At 28.1% G+C, this 22,391-nt stretch overlaps 2 protein-coding genes across 2 annotated transcripts in view; one reads left to right on the forward strand and one right to left on the reverse strand.

Moving 5' to 3' along the window:
* The window catches only part of LOC134837481 (neurobeachin-like protein 1), a 36,047-nt gene that overhangs the window by 3,354 nt on the left and 10,302 nt on the right, over positions 1-22,391 (reverse strand). The window contains exons 12-18 of the mRNA XM_063852859.1: positions 20,920-21,030; positions 19,560-20,372; positions 11,163-11,470; positions 6,877-7,020; positions 6,708-6,818; positions 6,440-6,598; positions 4,906-6,255 (exon numbers count right to left, since the gene is read on the reverse strand). Coding sequence (XP_063708929.1) covers positions 4,906-6,255; positions 6,440-6,598; positions 6,708-6,818; positions 6,877-7,020; positions 11,163-11,470; positions 19,560-20,372; positions 20,920-21,030 — 2,996 coding nt within the window. The remainder of the gene's footprint in view (positions 1-4,905; positions 6,256-6,439; positions 6,599-6,707; positions 6,819-6,876; positions 7,021-11,162; positions 11,471-19,559; positions 20,373-20,919; positions 21,031-22,391) is intronic.
* LOC134828055 (larval cuticle protein A3A-like) lies at positions 8,449-9,171 on the forward strand. The gene is made up of 4 exons (XM_063841004.1): positions 8,449-8,460; positions 8,513-8,621; positions 8,684-8,766; positions 8,825-9,171. The coding sequence occupies exons 1-4, from the start codon at positions 8,449-8,451 to the stop codon at positions 9,116-9,118; spliced, it is 498 nt and encodes a 165-aa protein (XP_063697074.1). The 3' UTR covers positions 9,119-9,171.

Here is a 22,391-nt window from a genome sequence, read left to right on the forward strand (position 1 = left end):
ACCATATTGAACTTTTTTGAACATTATTGTATTTTATTGAACTTTTCAAAAAAAAAATTTTGAACTTTTTTGAACTTCATTTAACTTTATTAAACTCTTTTAAACTTTATTAAACATTGTTAAACTTTTGAGAATTTTTTTTAATTTTTAATTTTTTTATTGAACTTTACCTATTGAACTTTTGAGAATTTTTTTAAATTTTTTTATTGAACTTTATTTTTAAAAATCATGAAATCAATAAAGTTCAATAAAAAAATTAAAAATTTAAAAAAATTCTCAAAAGTTCAATAAAGTTCAATAATGTTCAATAAAGTTCAATATGGTTCAATAAAGTACACAATAGTTCAATATGGTTTAATAAAGTATGGAAAAGTTCAATGAGCGGTTTAATAAAGTTCAATAAAGTATGATGAAAGATTTTAGAATCACTCTGTATTATAATATTTTTACAACATATATGGTGCATTCCATTCTAAAAAATACCAAAATCACGTATAGAAATGAAAAACTGAATATATTTGGCGAAATTTTTTTACCCTTATTTTTAAAAATTTTATGATAGGTATCGCAAAATATTTTCCATTACTGCCATGGAACTTTGTTTTTGGTGACATCAAGATAAGATAATAAGATCTGTACTTTTATAGGTAAATTTAAAATCCGGGATTTCAAATGGCAAATATTTGTGTATACCATTACTATGTTTTTGGTGCACAAAGCAAAAAACTATCGAGAAAACGTCGAAAAATTGTCAGAATCAAAGGCGGTAAGGTGCTAAACGACAGTAAACTTTCCAAAGAATTCGAAATCAGGCATAAATTTCTCGGCTTGAACAAAAAATCTTCAGCCCAGAATTCAAATTGGGAAAAATGGCGAAAAAGTGACAATTTTGGACAAAAAAGTCGAGAAATGTAAAAAAATAAATTTTTTCAAAAGAAAAAAAAAATCCGTACGGGCGTAGTGACCCTAAGATTTGGGTGCGGCGATTTAAAAACTTTCGCCTTTTTATAAAAAATCATTGAATTAACAATTATTATAATGCCAATATCAAAATTAATGAATTTACTATTCAAATAACTTGGCGTTCCAAAGAAACATAAAAATGAATTAAAATTAAGTCGCCTAAGTAAACTAAACATCGACTCAAAACACAAAAGGACTTAGGGTGTTCTAAGACTATTTTCTGTTAAGCGTTTCCTCCTTCATCATTTTTATCAAAAATCACCATGGGGGATATATAAATTTTATATAGATTTTGAAATATTTTTTCATACAAAATGACTTAAGAAATCAAGTTTTGCTAGCTTCTTGGCGATCTTTTAGTTAAATAATTAAATAGTTAAATAATTTTTCTCAATAATTTTGACATTTTAAAACATTTTAGAGGTTATTCATGAACATTTTGATAAAAAAAATCAAGAATTTAATTTTTACCAAATTTATTTATTTATTTATTATTTATTTTTTATTTTTTTTATTTTATTTTTTTATTTTTTTTATATTGTAGTTTCATTCAAATACAAGGAATCACGGATAAGCTCCAAAACTATGCGTTTCCGAGCATATGTTTCATGAAGAAAAGTGATTCTAATGACTCAAGGAATGTTTAGCACGAAAAAAAAAATTTGGCCGAAATACTCTTATTATTACCAAATTTATATTGTAGATTCATTCAAATACAAGGAATCACGGGTAAGCTCCAAAACTATGCATTTCCGAGCATATGTTTCATGGAGAAAAGTGATTCTTATGACTCAAGGAATGTTTAGCACGAAAAAAATGGCAGAAATACTCTTATTATTACCAAATTTAGGCAAGTACAATTTCAAAAAATGTTTCACATTATTTTGAACCTTAAAAAGTAAGGAGGTGGGAGTGATGAATAATGATAATGGAAAACAATGATTTTAATGATTTTTCCATCTTTTTCACATAAAGAGTTTTAATATTCAATTGTGTACTTTAAAGACATTTTAAATCTTTTATTTTAACATTTGGAAATTGGACAATTTTGGAAACAAAAACATTTTTTAAAATTAAAAAAAAAATTTTAACGACTTTTTTGAAATTTAAAATTTTTTGGCAAATTCCAAATTATAATTTTTTTTTAATTTTTTTTCTGTGAAAATTAGTCTAACCCTTTGAAAAATTGCAAAATATAACAAAATTTATAGATTTCAACCAATTTTTGATGATTTTTTGTCATTTTTCGTATGTTTTGAAGGTAAAAATATTTCAAAACCATTATCATTATTCCCTCCTTAGATTTTCGGAAAAAGTTAGGAGGGAGGACATGTGAAACATTTTTTGGAATTGTACTTGCCTTATGGGAACTGCTTCGTTGGTCGAGTGGGTTAACGCGCCAGTACTTTGTTGTACTACGCTGCATTACGCTGTGTAGTATTATACGGGTACTAATGCATGTGCTCGATCGGCTTCAGTTCGATTCCCGTGGAAGGTAGTAGGAATCGGATGGAGCAGTTGAGGTCGACTCAGCCTCTTTTCCAAATGAGTACCGATGAATTTCGGGGAAAACCTAGGAGCGTGATATTTGCCATGTCACCTCTGATAAATCTTCGGCAATGAAGGACAGTGCAACCCCACTGTCACCCCTTATCCAAGTTTGGATGTTCAGGGCGATGGTGGTGGGGTTATGGGAAATAATTCAAAATTGAACAATTTTAATAGTACTAACTTTATTACTAATAGTAAATACGAAATAGTACTAAAAACGAAAATACATATAAAATTCCTATATCCCCTATGGTTTTTATTTCAAAATAATGACAAACTACTTGAAGAAAAAAAAAATAATATTAAAAAAAGTTTTTTATGGAGTTTTCAACTTCTAAAACAAATTTATATTGAAAAAAAAAATAAAAAAAAAAACAAACTATAAAGTATGAAACAAGTAAAATCCAAGGAGAGTGAAAATAAATTAACTATAAAGCATGAAACAAGTTCCTTATGAGAGGGAGACATTCATATAATAAAAATTCTCGCTGAGCTTTTATCAAACTGATTAAAATGATATAAATTTTGGGCAACAGTTTTCAATTAAAGCCTATATGTATAATACAATAACAAAAACAAAAAATTTTCGAATGCTCATTAATGTTGATTGGAAAGGAGATTAATAGAAACCAAGTTTTGAGATTCAACACAACTGCTAATATTATTATTTTTTTTTAAATATTTTTTTAATTTTTTTTTTAAATATTTTTTTAAAATATTTTTTCATATTTTTTTATATTTTTTATAATTTTATTTCATACTTTATAGTGCTAAGTTTTATAGTTTTTAAAACTATAAAAAAATCTTATGATTATTGAAAAATTTTTAGTGCTTTTGAAAAAATCGACTTATGCAACACAATAAAATTGGGGGTGCCGTTTTTTTCGCTAACATTGTGCGCTGACTCGAGTAGATCATTTTTCACTATGGAACATATGCTCGGAGACGCATAGTTTTGACGCCAACCCGTTAGAAGCAAAATTTTTTGTTGAGTTCAATATAAATAAAAAAAAAAAAAAAATAAAATAAAAAATAAATTTGGTAAAAATTTAAATAAAAATTGAAGTAAATATAGTACATTTTTGACATATAACCGCAATTATGCAATATCAAACAGAGCCAGGCTTGTATAATCTAGATCAATGATCTAAGAATCAAATCACGATCTGATTTATTTTGCATGCCTCAGATCAAATCACAAAAGATTTGATTTTTGATCTGATTTGAAAATCAACTCAAATAATTTTCAACCCTCAAATTATTACCGCATTTCGAAGAAAAAATGCGGTATTAAACTCGACTTGTCGTGTGTGTGTGTGTGTGTGTGTGTGTGTCAGTGTGTTCCGGTGTGCCCCAAATTTTTTTTTGTAATTCTTAATTATTTGAGGACCCTGAAGGGTCTGTGGGCAGTCTCTTGGATTGTGAGGTGTATGGAAATGTGAAAAAGCCATGAGGAGTACGAAAATGTGAAGTGAGGAGTACGAAATTGTGAATATGTGAATTTCAATGGGAAAAGTCTAAAGATGATAAGAAATTCGGAAAATTTAAATGAGGAGTATGAAATTGTGAAACTTGGAGTATAAAATTGTAAAGTGAGGAGTACGAAATTGTTAAATGAGAGGTATGAAACATCGAAATGCGGTATAGTATGTCGTTCTTTAGACGACTATTTCTCTATTTTTTTGATTTGATCTGATATAAAAATTGATTTAAATCAAAATAAGATCAGATCAAATCAAAACAAATCGAAAAAAAAAAATTTAAAACTTTAGAAATCAAAAAAAGTTGAGGGTTAAAAATTCTTTGATTAGATTGCAAATCAAATTATGATCTGATCTGTCACGTCAAAAAAGATCAAATCTTTTTTTGATTTTGATCTAGATTATACAAGCCTGAACAGAGCCCATAACCACTAGGACAGTTTTCCGCTAGGAATTTCCAAAAGAAACCACGAGTTGATATAAGCAATATGGCAACTAGGCAGGCTAGGAATACCACAACTTGAATACACAAGGGAGAAAAGGAAAATTTTGGGAAAAAAATTTGAGATCTCCAATAGGAGACAAAAATTTTTTCCTAGTCTAATTCTACGAGGAGTCAAGAAAATATGTTGACCAAAAATGTTTCCTATTAGATTTCAACTAGGAAACTCTAAGATCAAAATATTTTTTTAGCACCTATTGGAATTCGACTATGGAAAACTTTTTGACATTTTTTTAAATAAGTCCGAGTTCTTTTTTCCTCGTGAAAAATTGTCACTATGAGAGTCCTTGTTGGCTTTCCTATTGGCTCATATTGCTTTTTGACGCCACTATGCCTAGTGGTTTCGGCTCTGTGTATAAGTTCACTAAAATTAAAATAATTAGTTGAAAAAATTGTTTCTAAACTTACTTCAAATTCGATGTTGTTGCATCAATTTCTAATAAGAAACCTTTATCTTTATCAAAAGAGAGCCAACTATGACAACCTAAGATACCATTTTTCGTTATTGATATTAAAATGTCAGGGCTGGTTTGTAAAAAAGAACGAGGTGGACTCCGAGGTGAGCTTAAGAAAATCACTGGATCTTTATCATTTGAGAAATCACATTGCAAATTCGAAACACGATCAAGAAATTGAGTAAGATCTGGCCGTTTTAGCTCAAGGCGTATTAATTTAGCTAAACATTCGTCAACTGTCAATCGCCTTGGATGTGCTTCCCGTATTAGTTGAGACGGTGTCTGACCAAAGTTATTTATCATTCCTTCAACCGCTTCGCGCTCTTTTTCATCTTTTATTTTATCTAAATCAACGGCCCCTTCGTATGAACAATAATAAAAAATGTTAAGTGCTTCAACTGCGCGGGGTCCTTTTTGTTTGTAACCAAAAATTAAATCTATCCAATTATGTAAATGCTGTGATACATACTCGGACTCCAAAGCTCTTCGATGTAGTACGATAAAATCTTCAGGACTTTTAGCCCATGATGGTAAAATAACGTCACTTACTCGTTCTTTTGAATTTTGTAATGTTCCTAAGTCAAATTTATTTGTATTTTTAAGAAATTCTGGAAAATAAAAGAACTCGGGAATCAATTCCTTTACATCGTTTGGATTATCCATTAGCAATTTCCATGTTTGTGGAATTGAATGAAACTGGCGGTCCGCAACGTCAAACCTTCCACTTTGCAAATCTATGTGTAATGTTGTAAAAGGTTCCACACGAATCATATAATGAAGTACTCCAGCAGAATTTGAATAATGTGTCCCATAATGAAATTTTGGTATCATGCCTGAAGGATCTTCAAATCCTTCATATTTTGCCCGGACTTCAGACTCATTTTTAGGATTTACAACACCTATTGGTTTGCTCAAGTCTCTAAATGATTCTGGTTTTGATAAATCTAGTTCATCACTTGTGTAATCAGCTAGGATCCATGGAAATACTGGATATTGTGACAAATCATTATATGACCGCCCAGCAATTGTGTTTAAATGCATAAGGTACTCAAAATTTGATATTTCACGATTGATCCATTTTTGTGTATAACCAGAAGACTTCAAAAGTTCTGATGGACTTCTACCTGAACCATATAAAATATTAGGTGGCTGTAAACTCAATATTTTAGAGTATATTTTGTTTCGAACTTTAGTTGTAAAATTTAAAAAGTAATTAGTTTGATCAACCAAAAATATTTCCAAAGCACTACGTCGCAAATTAAATTTACGTAGATGAACTTCCCGTATTTGTTGAATAAAGAATCTGAAAGAGGTATTTAAAATATATAGGTACATATGTATGTATAGAGCTTGTTTTCTAAATTATTTATTTTCTGAATGATTTTGTATAAAAAAAACTATTCTGAAATATGGAAATCCATAATATTTAGCTAAATGATATCGATAAAATTACAAATTAATGCTGTTTTGCATAGGCATTGATTTACCTGAAATCGTAGTTAGTTCCGTCCTCTCTATTTGGAGACAAATCCGTGAAAATAACTTGATTTGTTGTGATATCTAAACGACCTTTTATTCGCATCATTAAAGAAATTAGTTCACATTCTTGTTGAATAACTATTTTTTCCTTTTCGGAAGTCTCTGGCCTTCAATATTTAGTTTGAAATAAAATTAAGTTTAAATATTAGGATTTTACCAACGTGATAAGTTTTATGAAATTACATGTATATTTGATAAGATTTTTCAAATACTCACGCTTGAGCTTCAATATTCGCTTTAATTTCCTCCTCAATTTGAATATTTTCTTCGTCTGAATTTTCATATCCTAGCACTGATGGTGCTATCGTTATTTCAGTTGATAAACGTCTATAAAACATTTATGAAATTATATTATATTACAATAATATTACAAGCAATTAGCAACCTGGTACTTGAAATTGATATAGTGTTGTCGCGTAAATTGGACGCCTCAGTATGAGGATTATGATAATAGTTTGGTTCAAGCTTTAAACGCATGCGAGCCAAGTTTTCATGGTGAGATAGTTTCCAATGTTCATCTTGAATTGCTCTGAAAAGCAAGAAAAATGTAATGTAAATGGTAAAATAAATTGATATATCATTAAAACAAATTTTTTTTATAATATATTTTCAAATCAGACTGCTCCATTCAACATTTCATCATAAAACATGGCATGAGCTATTTTTTGTTTTTGTTTTAATTAAACCTCAGCAGGTCCATTTATGAACTTGGATTATAAATCCCACATTATGGTATATTCACATTTGTTTGAAATTTTTAGAAGTATTAGAGGAAATATTTTAAAAAGCAATTTTTTTTTTTTAATTTAATCGCATTGTTTTTTTTTCGACGGCAAATATGGACGGAAAATATGGCAAATAATTAGGCAGATACCATCATTGTGATTCCACAAGCTAGAATGAAAAATACAATTGGGACGATAAGTATTTTCATCATGATGTCTTTTTATTTTTAAGAATCCTAATTTTATGTGTATTTTATTTTATTTATGAATTAAACTTTACTTATATTTCAAGTTGAGGTACTATGAAGTTTGAGATCACGTGAATTAATTTGTTCTTAAATGTGTACATAAAGTAAATTATGAACTTTTGTAGTGTACACGCAATGTAATACAATTTGTACACAAGACAACTTTTCTTTCTGTTTTATGTAAACACAAACATAGGTCATAATTTAAAAAAAATAAGTGTTACACCTTTTAATATACGTCGGAGAACGTATAATATTTTTCTACATGAATTACTTTTATTTTCATTTGTGTTAAAAATAACACTTTAAGAACTCTTAATATTACATTTTATGTGTTCGTTATTATTCATTTTTTATCTATAGCATGAATTTTCTTGATATTTTTTCTCAAATCACATGGTTCACAATCGTCAGCAACGAAAACCTAGTTAGGTATTTAGGACCTTTTTTTATCGTGACCGAATATTTCGTCTACTAATTATTGTGTATTTATTATTACAAAAACTTTACTGAAAAAAATGATATGAAACGAAATTTGACCAGTTATACCAAAAAGCTTAATTTGGTTGAACTTCTTGTATTTTTCTATGATATAAATGTATGTTAACCCGAAAATATTGACCATGTTAAAAAAATATTAAAATGCATCTAGCTCAATTCAAAATGTGCATAAAACTTGTCATGTGCTATAGTTAATATTTTATGTAGGTACCTACTTTTGAAAAGAAAAATTTGACTTTTAAAACTGCATGTATCAAGGTATGTCAAGTGAACGGGTTTTTTATAGTATGATATAGAATATATTTTTTTAAAATTAGATAATTAAACGATTGTTGACTTATGAGTCTGATAGAGAATTTTGTCATTGGTATATAGACAAAACTGATTGGTATATAAAGGAGTCACAAAATATTTAAACGCCAGATTAAGTGTTGAGCTAGATCAGTATTAAGACAAACAGTTATATTTTTCGAATAATCAAAAATGGCTTTCAAAGTGAGTATTTTTCGAATAAAAATATTTAATGTATAAATAACTTTTAAGTCAGTTTTTGGTTTTTATTGCCTGTATTGCTGCGTGTAAAGCTGTTGCTATTGGTGTGGCTCCAGCTCCTCTTCTTCATCCAGGTTACGGATATCCAGCTGTAGCTAAAGTTGGTGAGTAAAAATTCATTTATGTCAAAAATTGATCAAATAAAAAGAGTACAACCACTGATCAGCAGCTCCATATGCTGTAAAAAAAGTTGTTACTGGTGATGATTACGATCCAAATCCACAATATTCATACAGTTATGATATACATGTAAGTACTACATTTTTCAACGTATACTTTTTATCTAACTTTTCTTTTCTAATTTAAGGACGCTTTGACTGGTGACAACAAATCTCAACAAGAATCACGTAATGGTGATGTAGTTACTGGCTCTTATTCATTGGTTGAACCTGATGGTACACGTCGAATCGTAGAATATACAGCTGATCCAGTGAACGGATTTAATGCAGTTGTTCACAAAGAAGGTGCAGTGGTCAAAGCAGTTAAAGCTGTTGCCCCAGTTGCAAAAATTGCTGCTCCTTTGGCTTTTGGACATCCAACTTCTTTAGCTTTGGCTCACGGTGCTACTCTAGGATATCCAGCCTATCCATACCATGGTTAAATTTTACCATTGTTATATTTGTTATTAATTATCATTCTTTTCTGTCATACTTACTATCCAATTATAAATATTCTTGTGAGCTTTGAACCAAATTACATTACAAATATCACACTACGTTAGGTACTTAAATTTCAATATTCTGACGTATTTTTTCTTACTTGCTTGTTATAATTCAAATGTTATTATCTTTTTAAAAATTGAACCTATAGTTTAAGGAAACGATTGAAGGCAACAACAACACACAACAGTTATTTAATTATACCATTATAAAAATGTATTAAGTATTTAAAAACCAATTATAATTGACTGCGAGTTTTTTTTTTGTAATTTTTTATAGTTTTTATGGTATTAAAATAAAAATGATAATAATGTAATAACAAAATTAAAATAAAACTTTAAAAATGTTTAACTGAAAACACGAATATGTATTTATTATTTAATTTGAAAATAATAATTTATAAAATATTATTTTGTCCAACTCAAGGGTTCTTCTATAAATATTTCTTACCTAAAACTCTTTATTTACTCGTTTATTTAATAATTAATTCATTCACAATTAATGTTTTTCTTCTCTAAATTTTTTTTTTCATAAAATTACTGTATTTTCTTTTTCAAAAAAATTTTGACAGTTTTCTTTTAATTATATTCATTTTTTTTCAATTTTAATTAAAATGTTCTTAAATCAATTTCAAATAAACAAATATCAATGCAAAAAACTTAAGACAACAAAAATATCGATTTAGGCCGTTCCAAATTTTTTTTGAACTTTTTGTCCCATGCCCCATTTCAAAAGTCGAAAATCCAATGGGGCAAAATAAAAAAAAAGTTAAAAATTTCATTAAAATTGACCGTTTTTTGGTCTTTTTTCATATTTTTTCAAGGAATTTTACAAAATTTTTTAAAAAATTTTCAATTTTTAAAAATTTTTGTATTGAAAATCGTATCTAACATGAATTTTCTTCGTTAAAATTTTTTTCAAAAAAATTATTTTTCAAAATTTTTTGACAGTTTTTTTTACGAAATTTTTTTGTTTAAATTTTTAACTTGAAATACCTACTCTAAGATAAGTTTTAAATTATCAAATCTCAATGTAAATACCATAAAATCAACTAAAATTTATCACAAAAAACTGTTAATTTTGTCATTTTGTATGAAACAGTATTTCAATTTTTTTTTTTTTATTTTGAAAAAAAATTTTTGGGACAAAAAGTTCGAAATAAATTTGGAGCGGCCTTACGGTAAAAAAAATGTATGAAATTTGGCACTTTGTATGAAAAAAAGTATTTCATTACTTTCAAGTTTCTAAGGTAGCTCGTTAAGCTTACGACTACTATCGATTTGCATAAGAGTAAAAACTTGACTCAGGACACTCAAATTGAAAAAAAATCAATAGTTTATTCATTTAATCGTGATGAAATGCCGACCTTAAGTATTATATTGTAAAAACTTTCGTTTTATTAATGTTTTAAGCTCGTCACGTTTATTTTTTTTACCATGTTTAAAATTCGTTTTGAAAAAATGCTCGTGGTTTCGTCCGTCTGTAAGTCGTGGGCTTTTGCGTTCTTGCTAATTGTACCTCTGAACATTGAAGTATGAACTAGCAGATTGGCAAACTACCTTAAAATATAATATTTATCAGAATGCATGAACTAGCATAAGAGTGAGTTCAATATTTAAAAAAACTAACGATTGGAAAGTTTAAAATAGGTGTTTTTCCGTCTTGAAATTTGGGTGATGAAAAATTTTCAAAAACTTTGGCAAAACCAATGAATGGACACAAATTTTCCGGTAAATATTAAAATATGATCATGAAATTTGAAATGCGGTTCAGCTGTTCGTTTAAACGAATGTTATTTAACCTCGTCTTTAATACTATCAAACAACTGCTATCTATAAGTAATAACATACAATGCGCGATAACTATACATTAGGAATATGAATTTACTTTTGGTTTTATTCATACGATTATTAATAAAAAATTTTATAATAAAATTTATGTAATGTAAATAAAAATTACATTAAATGTAATGAAAAAAAAACTTACGAGTTACTCCAAGTTCCTTTTTGTCCATAAAAATAGCGTTTCAAAATAGACCAACGACGATCTGTTCGTAAATCTTTAGATTTAGAATTAATTGTTTTTTGATTTAAACGAGCATTTTCTGTAAACTGACGCATCCTCCATGGTAGCCAGATTCGCTCATTGAATTTACGACGACTATCCATTTGCATATTGACTCGTTTATTTGAAATTTCTTTACATGTTTCGAAACATTCAGCCCAAAATATATTTAATGGTTCTGACACATTTTCTTTAATATCCATTTCATATGTTAGATTTAATGGCTTTATCTGAAATTAAATAACCAGTGTATAAATAAATAATAAGATTATATTAATAATAATCAGCAATCTTGGAAATTTATATACCTAATTTTTTAAAAAAGTTCTGCAGAATTGGTATTGTTCTTTTAATTGTTTGTAATTTAAAAGCGCAACAACATTTTGTACGTTTGTAAAATTTTCATCTTATTTTTATATACAACAAAAACTTTACCTTACACATCCATTTTGCGGTTATAGATTCGATTTTACAAATTTATAATTATTAGGGTGTTCAACTATCGAAAATGTTTTGAATTTTATAGATCTTTAATACATTGGGAAGGAGAAGGAATATTGAGTATCGGCAGTTAAAAAATATCATTGGTGCATTCCATTCTATGAATGATAACTAAATAGTTTTTCGTTATTTCGATGGATATGAGAAGAAACTTTTGCGCGAAACTTTTTTTTTCCTTATTTATCAAAATTTCTAAAAATGTGATATTTTTGTGTTTTTCAAAAATTTTGAATAAAAATGGATAAACAATTTTAAAAACAAGGCGAAATTAAATGTAGCTAAAGCAAAAATAAAACAGATAAAACAATCAGATTTGGATTATTTATAACTCCTAGCGGCTTTATCCGCTCCAAACAAAATGAACTTTTTGTCCCATGCCCCACTTCAAAAGTCGAAAATACAATCGTTTTTTATCCTTTTTTTCATACTTTTTCCAATTTTCAATATTTCAATTTTTAAGAACTTTTGTATGGAAAAACGAAATTTAACATGAATTTTCTTCTCTAAAAATTTTTTCAAAACTGTTTGACAATTATTTTTATGAAATTTTTTATATAAAATGTTCTAAAATATTCTGATAATTTTAAATTTTCAAATCTCAAAATAGATACCATAAAAACAACTAAATAATTCATTAATGACCAAAAATTGTTTGAACTTTGTCATTTTGTATGAAAAAGTATTTCAAAACTTACTAAATAATCTTGCAATATGCATGATCGCAAATTAAGAGTATGAAGCTATAGGATAAATTTCTCATTTTTTTGTTTTGATAATTTTTTATGATTTCTTATAGCGTTGTGCTCAAATATAAAATCTGTGGGCTCTCTATTTTAGCTCCATAAATTTGCTTTATTATTCATGTCTATTTTTGCAATATTTTGTAACTTTTACTTCCTATTGAGTTAATATATTATACAATAGTTAGGTATGCCTAACAAAGAGAAACACAAAAATGTTGAAAATGACATTATACACATATATTTATATATGATCTGTGTATTTTACTTTGTTTTCTTCTTCTTCATTTTCTCATAGTGAAATTTGTAGCAACATACGACTGAATAACAGTTATTAACATCGCGTTTCTTCATTGTCATTGTTTTAAAGTCACGTACAAATATGCAATAAAACTCTTTAATAATTGGAAACATCTAACTGCACCTTCACATACCATTTTACAAAAGATAAACCTTCCTACCTTTCAAATGATTTTTTTATTTCCGTATCGTGTTACTTTACTGATTACACTAGCATTTTCTTAAAGGTGAAAATTTTAAAAAGCTACGATAAAACAAATAAGTCTATGTTAAGTTCTATATTTTAAACAATTTATCGAAACATAAATTCATCATAATACATAATTTCTGTTTTAAATTATTAAAATTTCGGCTTTATAAATTGAATAAATCTTATCGATACGTACACGGTTTCATTTTCACAAAATTGACGAACTGTTTGCATGTATAAAAACAAATAAAAAGTAAAGAGGAACTGGTTATAAAAAATAATCAACATATCCCATTCAAGCCAATTTTCAACAACTTATGAATACGTACAGTATATATGAATGAGTAAATAGAAAGATCCAGTTTTAGAAGATAGAAAGAAGAGTTAAGTCTTGAAATACATACGTGTATTTGTACATAACTGCAATTGTAAAGTACTTTTTTAAAGACGTCTTTTGCTAAATGTATTGTAAAAAATTTATAAAAGAAGATGCATACTCTAAAAATTACTCAGTTACACATTTGAAGTGGCACTGATTACTTAAAACAAACTAAGTACCTAATGTTTAACACATTATTAAACTTAATTATTTTTCAATATTAGCCTTAAGTTTCTGTTTCAAAATCATTATGGACAAAACAAAGAAAACTTTAAAATAAGAGAATAAATAAAGTATAAAAAAGTTTTATTCAATTATTTCAGCAGTAAAGTTTAAATTTGCTAAAAGTTAAAACCTTCAGAAGATGAAAAATTTATTGCTATTTTTATTTTCATTGGTGAGTTAAATAAATGAAACTAAAAAATTACACTTAACATTTAAAAAAAAAGTATTGGCGTGATAGATACCAACTTGTTGTTATTTTTGAAGGGCTTTTCAGGTGATTTTTAAAACTAAATAGTGTTAGGCTAAATAGTTTGCAAGAATAAGAAGCTATCATAACGACTGAAAAAAAGTTTTTTTCAAATAGTTTCAATTTTGAGAATAACGAACTTGATTATTCTTAAAATTTAAAATAATATTGAATAAAACTAATTCAAATATTTATATTTTTTTCTTCCATCTTATAAATCTTATACATCCTGTACATCCTGTAATAGCATACGATAATAAAATAATAATTAAAATAAATTCTTAAGGGAGATACGGGAAAAGCTACAAATTGACAAAAACTTTGAATTTTGAACATTTTATACCTTTTTACTTTGATGTATGACATATTTACTAACTTTCAAAAAATTTTCGTATATCTTATTGAACCTTGAGGATGCAAAATATGCTCAAAGCACTTGTGTTCTCAATACACACAATACTAGACCAAAACTTTGGAACTTATAAAATTTTTAAAAAAAATTTGAAAAGCATTGAAAATTTTGTCATTTTTTGCTTTTCTCGATTCAAGGAAAAAAAATTATTAATTTGGAAAATATTTGGCCTTTTGATATTTTCTATAGTATAGGATTGGCCCACATATTCGTCTGACATTCAATTTGGACACATTCGGGCACCTAAAGTCAAAAATATATAGAAAAAAAAAATAAAAAATACTTTTTTGCCAAAAAAATGGCAAACTTCAAACAACTTTTAACCGTTCATCCATTTAATTTATATTTGTTTATTTGAAATTAATTTTATAACATTTTAGTTAAAATTGAAAAAAAAATAATATCATAAAAACTGACGAATTCCACATGAGATGAACGATGTTCAAAAATCATGTCTTCCGATTTTGATGAAACTTTGGGGGATGAAAGACCTATAAAAAATAAGAACTTTTGCGTTTTTAGATTTTCCGATTTCCCCCCCTAACGGGTGTGGGGGGAAATAAAGGTTTTTCGTTTTTCAGCCATAACTTCAAAAGAGTGGGCTTGTTGAAAAGGTCTTGGCAAGGGCTACAAATCATGGAAGAAATTTTTTTCACTTTTCTCGGAAAATGTTGGAAAATTTTTGAAAAATAGTTTTCAAAGGGGGGGTAAGGGGGGGACCTCGGGGTGTCCATCGGCGTCCATATACTCAAAAGACAGGTCTTTTTACGTACTATAAGATGGCATATTTAGATTTTCAAATTTTGGAGGTCCCTCGAACAACTTTTTTCAAATTTCGATGATTTTTGGGCCATTTTTCACCAAAATTTGAGTTTTCCGGCTATATCTTGGAAAATATTTGTTTGCGAGCATATGTTTCATGGAGAAAAGTAATGTACACGAGACAACTAACATTTTAGGAGAAAAAAAAATTTTCAAAATTTTCCCCCCCGAAAATTTTCGGAAAATTTTTGAAAATTTTTTTTCGCTTATATGATTTGTCGTCTCAAGCACATTATTTTTCTCCAATGGACGCCCCGAGTTCCCCCCCTTAACCCCCCCTTTAAAAACTATTTTTTTAAAAAATTTTCCAACATTTACCGAGAAAAGTGGAAAATTTTTCTTCCATGATTTGTAGCCCTTGCTAAGACCTTTCCAACAAGCCCTCACTTTCGAATCTACTGTACTCCATTGAAAAGTTATGGCTGAAAAACGAAAAACCTTTATTTCCCCCCCACACCCGATTGGGGTGGAAATCGGAAAATCTAAAAACGCAAAAGTTCTTATTTTTTATAGGTCTTTCATCCCCCAAAGTTTCATCAAAATCTGAAGACATGATTTTTGAACATCGTTCATCTCACGTAGAATTCGTCAACTGTAAAATTTTTTTTGAAAAAATATTAGTAATTTTTAGATAAAAAAATTCATAATAAAATACAATTTTCTAGCAATACAGGGATTCCGCCAAGCATTTAAAAATTTTGAATTTTTCAAATTCGATTTCATGAAGGTTTTAACACGTCATTATGAAGAAAACTATCTAAATTTAACAAAACCGAAGAGATCTCTTCAGATTTTCATATTTAACATTAATTTTTTTTTTGGATAAATTTGGAATTTTTGTGTTTGAAATTTCAAACAAAAATCTCGAAATGTTTGAAATGAAAAAAATCTGACAAATACAACGCCAACAATATTAAAGTATATATTGCAAGATAGCTACTGTTCTATACAATAGTTTCCTATGCTGCAATTTTGTATGTAAAGCGTAATACACAAATTTCTATGTCACATTTATTGCATACGTTGTGTGGATTTCAAACGCATTTTTAGTAATTTTTTTAAATTTTCGACAAAATTAATTCACCAATTAATCTGAATTTTTGTATACGTAAGGTTTTTTTGATGTCCTTTTAGATTTTCTAATTGACATCCTGAGATTCTTGTAAAAACTATCAAATTTCTTTGCCCGAAGTGCGTGGATTTCAAACATATTGACATGGTGTATTTCAAACACATGCATTTTATATGGAAATGTTTGAAATCCACGAAGAATTGAAAATTTTTACCAAAAAAAGAAGAAAATCATTGAAAAACCGCTCAGAGCTATAAATTTCATTGAATTTAATGAAAGTACGAGTCAGGCGTTTCTATACAAATGTTTGAAAAGCTTATTAATTTATCAATTTTCATTTCAAATTTGTATTAATTTATTTAAAGTGATTGTAATCATCATCAAAATTGATGAACAATATATGCAATGTTTTATTAAATTTTGATGAAAACTATTTGTACTGATCGATACTCAATATCCCTCTATCTTCTTATTTTTTTATTTTATTTTATTTTATTTTTTTTTTTTTGAAATTCATGAAATCCAAAACGTTTTAAAGAATTGGGTCGCATCAATAAATCAATTGCTCATTAAATTTCTTGATTTTTTTATTTTCCTATACAAAAATTGAATATATGTTTTTTTTTATGTGCTAATTTAATGTTACAGATATTTTAGATTGTTTTCATTAATCAAAATTTCTATGTATTTTTAGAGTATCCTCTGTTCTATAACAACTTCACTCAACCCTTCATTTAACCATGATGTCACAAAGGACATACAAAAGGATACAATGGAACTTTTAAATTCCGGAGAAATTAAGTTTTATACTACAAATAAACGGTTTAAACGAGGTACTACAATTGTTCACCATAGAGTGAGAAAAAGGAGACCCTTAAGAAGAGGAAGGCGACCTTTTAAGTCAAGACTTCCTAAGCCGCGACCAGTATATGGTCCTCCTGCTACTCAGGTCCACATTCATCAGCCAAATTATTTACCGGCTTCAACATATCCTAGTCTAAGTGGAACTGAGTCACCAAAACAAAATATTAATAATTTTGGTGAACCTCCTGGACCTTCGACTTTTAACATGCCAAGTGCCCCACAAAGTTCAGTTCCATTTTCAACAAATACTGCCTTTCAAACAGATATTACACAATTCCAGTCACAACAAATTCATCCAGCAAAAACATTAAAACAATTCGGAGCTGCAACACCACAAACTCAGCAAACAGTTTTTTATCCTCAAGACATGAAAATTTATCAAAACTCAAAAAATATAAATTTTCATACTGCGCTTCCTACAAAAACAGTTCAAAGTCATTCTTCCACATATAGTCATATCTCAAATATTCCATCGTCTTTAATACCAAAAACTGTAAGCCATTATGAAAATGTTAAAATACTTCAGAATGGGTTCAACGAGATTCCGACACAAAACATACCTATAAATGTTAAGAATCAAGGCGATATGTATGAAAACTCAGTTTCATCGTATGACGTTCCTATTAATTCCAATATAATTAGAGAAAACCCCTCACTTGTTAGTGCTGTTCAGACATCATTTCACCATTTTGACCCTCCTCAAAACACAATCAGAACAGATCCAAAACAAGGTTATGATGTAAGAAATTTTACTAGTTCAAATAATCTTCCAATTCTTCCAGAACGTTATAAACCATCCGACTTCACAAATATTCAAAAAATACAATCTGAAAATCGTGTGAAAACTATTAAAAACTCTGATCTTTTAAATGAAAATAGTTTAGAAAATTATTTTAGTGATGTATCTGAATCTAAACGAGTTAATGTTAAAAGTAGTTCAGAAAAAAAAAGATCAAAGAGCAAAACAAATATGAAAAAAAAATCAAAAGTGAAATCTGTCTCAGAGGAAAATTTTTCATCGCTTGATTATGATAATGACACTTCTTACGAAAACTTTCCTTATAGCACTAAAAGTACAACTACTACGACTAAACGTCCAAAACAACGACGTCGAAAACGTCCTAAATTATCAGGAGCTACACCACAAAAATACGACGTGATTGATTTACACGACACATTTGAATCTGGGTCAGAGATTGAAGAGTTCATAGTAACAGCAAATGGGAATTCAAACTTTGAACCAAAAAAGTTTTACAAAGTAGCTAAAACTCCTATAAAACTATCAAAAGATACATACATTCCAATAGCTCACCGTTCAACCACCAAGCCAACGACAACTACAAATTATATCTTTGTAACAAGCCCAAAAGAATTGTATGATGAAAGTATTAAAAATAATAAGCAAAGTACTAAAAACACAAAGGTACTTAGTTCAAGATACAGACCAAAAATAAATCGTCCTTCTCCACAGCACTCAAACGTATTCGTTGATACAAAATCTGACGAAAGTTCAAATGAAGATAAAATTCTGGCAATTCAAACATCAAAAACTCATAAAAACACTTTATCTACTGATAAAGACTATTCAAATTTAAACTATTTCGAGTCGTTTTTAAATGGAAAAAGTATTCCTGTTGATTTTTCATCTGGCATATATTTAACAAACGGTGGTTTTGGAACGAGAATAAAGCATGGTAGAGGTAAAAAAGATTTAGATAGTGAAGAAGATTACTTTTTTGAAGCAGAATATGAAATTGAGCTTCCGAATAATCATCGCTTTTAAAAGTAGAAAGTTGATACATACAAAGTACATACTTTGTTTTGCGCATTGATAAACATTTGGATTATATGTACAATGTTTCTGAAATAGACGTTTTGACTCTTCACTAAAATCCTTAAAAATTGAAAATCTTGTGAAAACCCGGAATATTTTAGAAAGCTGAAATGTTGAAAATTCGGTTTTACGGATTCTCCTCAATTTAGGGTTTTATCAAAAAACTCCTCAAATCTATCAAAAAACAAAAGCATTTAAGGCCGCTCCAAATGATAATCAAAAATAAATTCCAATATATTTTAAAATAAAATAAAAGTTTTGAAATGTTAATACAAAATGACATAATTTCAACAATTTTTCTTATTTTGAAAGATAAATTCAGTAATTTTATGAAAATTATTTTTAAAGAAGGAAATTTATGATAAAATATGGTTTTCAAAACAAAAATTAGTAAAAGTTGAAAATTTTGTAAAAAAAAATTGAAAATTTCTTGAAAAATTATTAAAATTTGTCGGTCATTTTTGATAAAAATTTTACATTTTTTTTTATTTTGCCCCATTGGATTTTTTACTTTTAGAATGGGGCATCGGACTTAATTTTTGATTTTTATTTGGAGCGGCTTTATGTAATATTACTCTAAACATAACTTGTAAGAATTTCTAATAAATAAAATAGTTTAAACTTTATTTTTAGTTTTTTTTTTTGCATTACACATTCTTGGAGTTGGACTTCGAATGTGCCTTAAAATAAGTAAAAATTATTTTTATTCTATATAAAATTTGATTTTACATACCTTTTTGTCAATAAACATTTTCCATTGCCTACTTGTTGCGTAAGTTTGAAAATTTTGGAAGAATACCGGTCCAGAATTTATATCGGGTAAATCAGGTGTAAGGCTATTTAGATCAAATAGATCCTTAGTTTTTTCTAACATTGCTTTCATTACAGGCATTAAAAATGAATATGACTCTGAATTGCCAAGCTCTATTGCAGAACTAATTCCATGATTTAGAGTAAATATCACAAATCCACATTCTTTAATTGACTGATCTTGTCTTGATTGTAACACTGCATGCAATTTTGCTGTTGACATAGCTACAATATCAGGATTAGGACTGGTGGTAAGTTTCAGCAAAAGTCCTAAACAAATCATTATCATTTCAGCCCACTCATCGGTAAAACTCCTATTAAAAATCATTAAAGAATCTAGAATGGATATAATCCCATCCAAAAGTTTAGTTGAACATTTTTTTGAGTCGTCTTCGTTGGGATATAAGACAACCAAGTCATATGCCAATCTTAATAAATGTACTGCGTTTTGATGATGTATAACAGAATGATGAGAGTTATCTGCTAAATCCATTAAAGTGGCTTGAACTCCCATTTCAATTAATCGTAAGCGGAGACCCAAGTGTGAACAATATAACTCATTATTTAATGCGATTAAATAAATACATGCCATTACTTGACCACGTTCCTTCCACGTTTCTTCGTTGTTTTCTATTCCTCGCCAGAGAACAGTAAATAAGATGTTTGACACGAGATAAACTAGTGTTTCTTCATCATCAACGTTAGGTTGATCAAAGAACTTGAAAGCTGGAGAATTCTATAAAATTTTTAATGATACATATATTTTATTCAGGTGATTTAATTTAAATTTCCAATATTTTGTTAGTCTCTTTAAGCAGCTTTTTGGAAATGAGAACCAAAAATAAATTCTAAATTTGTTTACATTAAAAAATGGAAGAAATATATGAAAAAAGTTTTGAAATATGTTGAACGTGATAAAAAATACAAAATGATAAAATATTAACAATTTTTGACCGTTAATCAATATTTTTATTATTAAAGAAGAAAATTCATGTTGAAAAACGATTTCCAATAATAACGAAGTTATAGCGAGGACGGACAAAAATTACGGTAGTGTCTTGTAGGAAAATGTTTTTGAAAAATAGAGATTGCACGGAAATGCTAATTTTACTTTAAAATCATACAAAAAATAACCTATTACTTTCTAATGATGAAATAAATTTAATTAAGAAAAAAATTAATCCAAAATATTTCAAAAAATTTTTAAACATCAATTGCGACAAAACATTGGAAAATTAAAATTAATTAATTAATGAAGTGTAAAATTTTACGGGAAACATTACATTTTCACTTCTGATACCGCTACTATCTTCTATTGTAGTTGAAGTTGAGAGAACTGTATCATCGAACGACATACTTTCATCGCTACTGTTCATTTGCATCAAAGTTCGTCTCTATTTTAAGAAAAAATTCTTTAAATATCAATTTATTTAGATTGTTTAAAGACTCATAAGAGAGTAAGAGGGTCCAATAAATTTCAAAGCATTCAAATATTTATAATGAATTTTTTTTTACAAACTTTTAGGTTATTTTTCCTTTTCCCGGGCGAACACATTTTTTTTTATCAGAACTCTATAAAAATGAATATGAAATTCTGATGCTCAAAAAAAATTTTTTTATATAACAAAAATGTCCACTCATGTCAAAGGCGGACTGGCCATTGGGAGCACCGGGAAAATTCCCAATTTTAGGCAAAAATGGGCCGAATTTTCAGAAATTTCAATATAAAAATGATAAAATACTTGAAAATGGGCCAATTTTGGGCCTGTATTCCCTGTAACTTTTTCTTTCCCAGTCCGCCTCTGACTCATGTGTGCAAAAACCTTCAACGAATTTTTGAAAATGTCAAATTTTCATAGTTTTTTCAGATTTTTTATTACATGCTTTGTTGAAAAAAATTAGTTGAAAATTTCGAAAATTGTGAAAAATCTAAGAATTTTAATAATTTTGGAGAACGTTGAAGATAAATGTACACAGGAGTATTTTTTTCTATGAAAATCAATTGTTTTCGAATTTTTTTTTCTAAATGGAAAGAATAGAAATATGAAACATGAAAAACTTTGCCTCATTAAATAATTTTAAATAACCAGGTCACTTTATATTTTTCGTAAACTTTGACATTATACAAGGGCAACTTTTTTGAATATGTTGAGCCCGTCTCATTCTCTCATTCACTCATTTTGATCCCGTAAAGGCACAAAAACGCTTTTTGTCCTCTAAAAGGGCTTAAAATCTATAAAGAGCTTTAGCTCTGAAATGTTTCAACCGATTTTGATGGTTGAGATGTCGTTGAAAGGACGAACAAAATTGTCATGCGAAAACCGCAAAAGAAAACCCATCTTTCAGCCTGCTGCATTGCTACAGTGGATAAGCAATAACATTTTAAAAATAATATTTGCACTCAAAAGGTTTCTGAGGAATAGGCAAATGTAGTAACCTGATTTTCGCTTATGGAATTCATCAAAAAAGTTGCCCAAAATATTTTGCTGTCATCAGTTTTTTAGATATGACTTCCTACGGATCATTTTAAGACCCTTAAGAATAAATCTGATAAAAACACTGAGAAAAATAAAAAAATCTAAGAGTTTTATCAAGGGAAAGGGATAAAAAATAGGTCATTTAGTTCATGAATAAATTTGGTTATTATGAATAAAATTAAAAATAGAAATTAAGTCATTCTGAGAAAAATAATATTAGTTCGGTTGTATATCAATTGATTTACACGTTTCATGCATTATATTTGCAAAAAATTTTT

The sequence above is a fragment of the Culicoides brevitarsis genome, chromosome 1 (genome assembly GCF_036172545.1).
Source record: "Culicoides brevitarsis isolate CSIRO-B50_1 chromosome 1, AGI_CSIRO_Cbre_v1, whole genome shotgun sequence".
NCBI classification, from domain to species: Eukaryota; Metazoa; Arthropoda; class Insecta; order Diptera; family Ceratopogonidae; genus Culicoides; species Culicoides brevitarsis.

Coding starts and splice junctions, on each gene's coding strand:
- LOC134828055 (XM_063841004.1), top strand. Junction 8,622..8,683: donor TCCAGCTGTAGCTAAAGTTG/GTGAGTAAAAAT, acceptor ACCACTGATCAG/CAGCTCCATATGCTGTAAAA. Junction 8,767..8,824: donor CATACAGTTATGATATACAT/GTAAGTACTACA, acceptor TTCTAATTTAAG/GACGCTTTGACTGGTGACAA.